Raw genomic sequence first — 2,145 nt, 5'->3', positions numbered from 1 at the left:
TGGTCAGAGGTTCGAGGTCCTTCAACATCTTAAGAACCAAGATGGTCAGAGGTTCAAGGTCCTTCAACATCTTAAGGACGAAGATGGTCAGAGGTTCGAGGTCCTTCAACATCTTAATAACGAAGATGGTCAGAGGTTCGAGGTCCTTCAACATCTTAAGAACCAAGATGGTCAGAGGTTCGAGGTCCTTCAACATCTTAAGAACGAAGATGGTCAGAGGTTCGAGGTCCTTCAACATCTTAAGAACCAAGATGGTCAGAGGTTCGAGGTCCTTCAACATCTTAAGAACCAAGATGGTCAGAGGTTCGAGGTCCTTCAACATCTTAAGAACCAAGATGGTCAGAGGTTCGAGGTCCTTCAACATCTTAAGAACCAAGATGGTCAGAGGTTCGAGGTCCTTCAACATCTTAAGAACCAAGATGGTCAGAGGTTCGAGGTCCTTCAACATCTTAAGAACCAAGATGGTCAGAGGTTCGAGGTCCTTCAACATCTTAAGAACGAAGATGGTCAGAGGTTCGAGGTCCTTCAACATCTTAAGAACGAAGATGGTCAGAGGTTTGAGGTCCTTCAACATCTTAAGAACCAAGATGGTCAGAGGTTCGTGGTCCTTCAACATCTTAAGAACGAAGATGGTCAGAGGTTCGAGGTCCTTCAACATCTTAAGAACCAAGGTGGTCAGAGGTTCGAGGTCCTTCAACATCTTAAGAACCAAGATGGTCAGAGGTTCGTGGTCCTTCAACATCTTAAGAACGAAGATGGTCAGAGGTTCGAGGTCCTTCAACATCTTAAGGACGAATATGGTCAGAGGTTCGAGGTCCTTCAACATCTTAAGAACCAAGATGGTCAGAGGTTCGAGGTCCTTCAACATCTTAAGAACCAAGATGGTCAGAGGTTCGAGGTCCTTCAACATCTTCTCCATGAACTCAAGTTAAAAACATGTTCTTGCTACAAGTTTTTCTAGTGTCGTCACATGATGACATTTATTGTTGATACTTGTTCTTATGTCAGTTTGTGTAGTGTTTAGAGGAGTGTGTAGATGAGTGTGTGTGTAGATGAGTGTGTGTGTAGATGAGTGTGTGTGTAGATGAGTGTGTAGATGAGTGTGTAGATGAGTGTGTGTGTAGATGAGTGTGTGTGTAGATAAGTGTGTGTGTAGATGAGTGTGTGTGTAGATGAGTGTGTGTGTAGATGAGTGTGTGTGTAGATAAGTGTGTGTGTAGATGAGTGTGTGTGTAGATGAGTGTGTGTGTAGATGAGTGTGTGTGTAGATGAGTGTGTAGATGAGTGTGTGTGTAGATGAGTGTGTGTGTAGATGAGTGTGTAGATGAGTGTGTGTGTAGATAAGTGTGTGTGTGTGTGTAGATGAGTGTGTGTGTAGATAAGTGTGTGTGTGTAGAGGAGTTTGTGTCTAGAGGACTAAGTGTGTAGATGTGTGTGTAGATGCGTGTGTGTGTGTAGATACGTGTGTGTGTGTGTAGATGTGTTGTCTCACAGAAACACGACTAAAGACTACATGTGACACGCGTGTGCTCCAGCACATGTCAAGGCTGCAGGATCTGCTCCTGGTTCACAGTGAAGAGAGTCTGGTCCAGCCGTGGATCACTAGCACAGGTCGGACACGTAGTCGAAGTCTCTGAAGCCGTCCTGGTCCCTGCGGGTCAGAACTCTGGGCTCCCGAGGCGGCGTCAGCGCCGGAGCTTCGGTGGTGAACTCCTCGTCGAAGTTGCTGACGTCCTCCTTCCCCCGGACGGTCGGGACGAAGGGAGGAGGAACCTTCCTCTGGAGCAGCAGGTCCCAGTCCACGGTCTGAGGGACACACATGTCAGTGCCGGTCCAGACCCGGGACCAGGTCCACACTCACCCTGAAGAACGGCTGCTTCTTCACCTCCTCGGCGTCTTTCTCGCCCGAACCCAGTCGTCGCTCCGGGTTTCTTCTCAGCAGCTGCTCAAGAGTGACCGCATTTAAAACTTGCTTTCTGGCGCCGCCTAGTGTTGTCTGATGTAACTACATGAACCTGTTTCACTCTACCACTGGATTTGTTTGTAGTACTGTCTAGTACTTGACTCTAGTGTTGTGATAGTGTAGTAACAAGTATATATGTGTAGTATTGTCCAGTACTTGACTCTGGTGTTGTGATAGTGTAG

The 2,145-nt window shown here is 47.0% G+C and overlaps 1 protein-coding gene across 2 annotated transcripts in view; it reads right to left on the bottom strand.

The window, feature by feature from the left end:
* Positions 1–1,032: 1,032 nt before the first annotated feature.
* The window catches only part of pkn1a (protein kinase N1a), a 60,771-nt gene continuing 59,658 nt past the window's right edge, over positions 1,033–2,145 (bottom strand). For both annotated transcript variants that reach the window (XM_087787028.1, XM_087787021.1), the window contains exons 22-23: positions 1,862–1,942; positions 1,033–1,806 (exon numbers count right to left, since the gene is read on the bottom strand). In XM_087787028.1, the coding sequence (XP_087643154.1) occupies positions 1,603–1,806; positions 1,862–1,942 (285 nt within the window). In that variant the 3' untranslated portion in view covers positions 1,033–1,602. The remainder of the gene's footprint in view (positions 1,807–1,861; positions 1,943–2,145) is intronic.

The sequence above is a fragment of the Callionymus lyra genome, chromosome 1 (assembly GCF_982586985.1).
Source record: "Callionymus lyra chromosome 1, fCalLyr1.hap1.1, whole genome shotgun sequence".
Lineage (NCBI taxonomy): Eukaryota > Metazoa > Chordata > Actinopteri > Syngnathiformes > Callionymidae > Callionymus > Callionymus lyra.
Note: the sequence above shows the minus strand (reverse complement) of the source record. Positions and strands in the feature narration are given on the sequence as shown.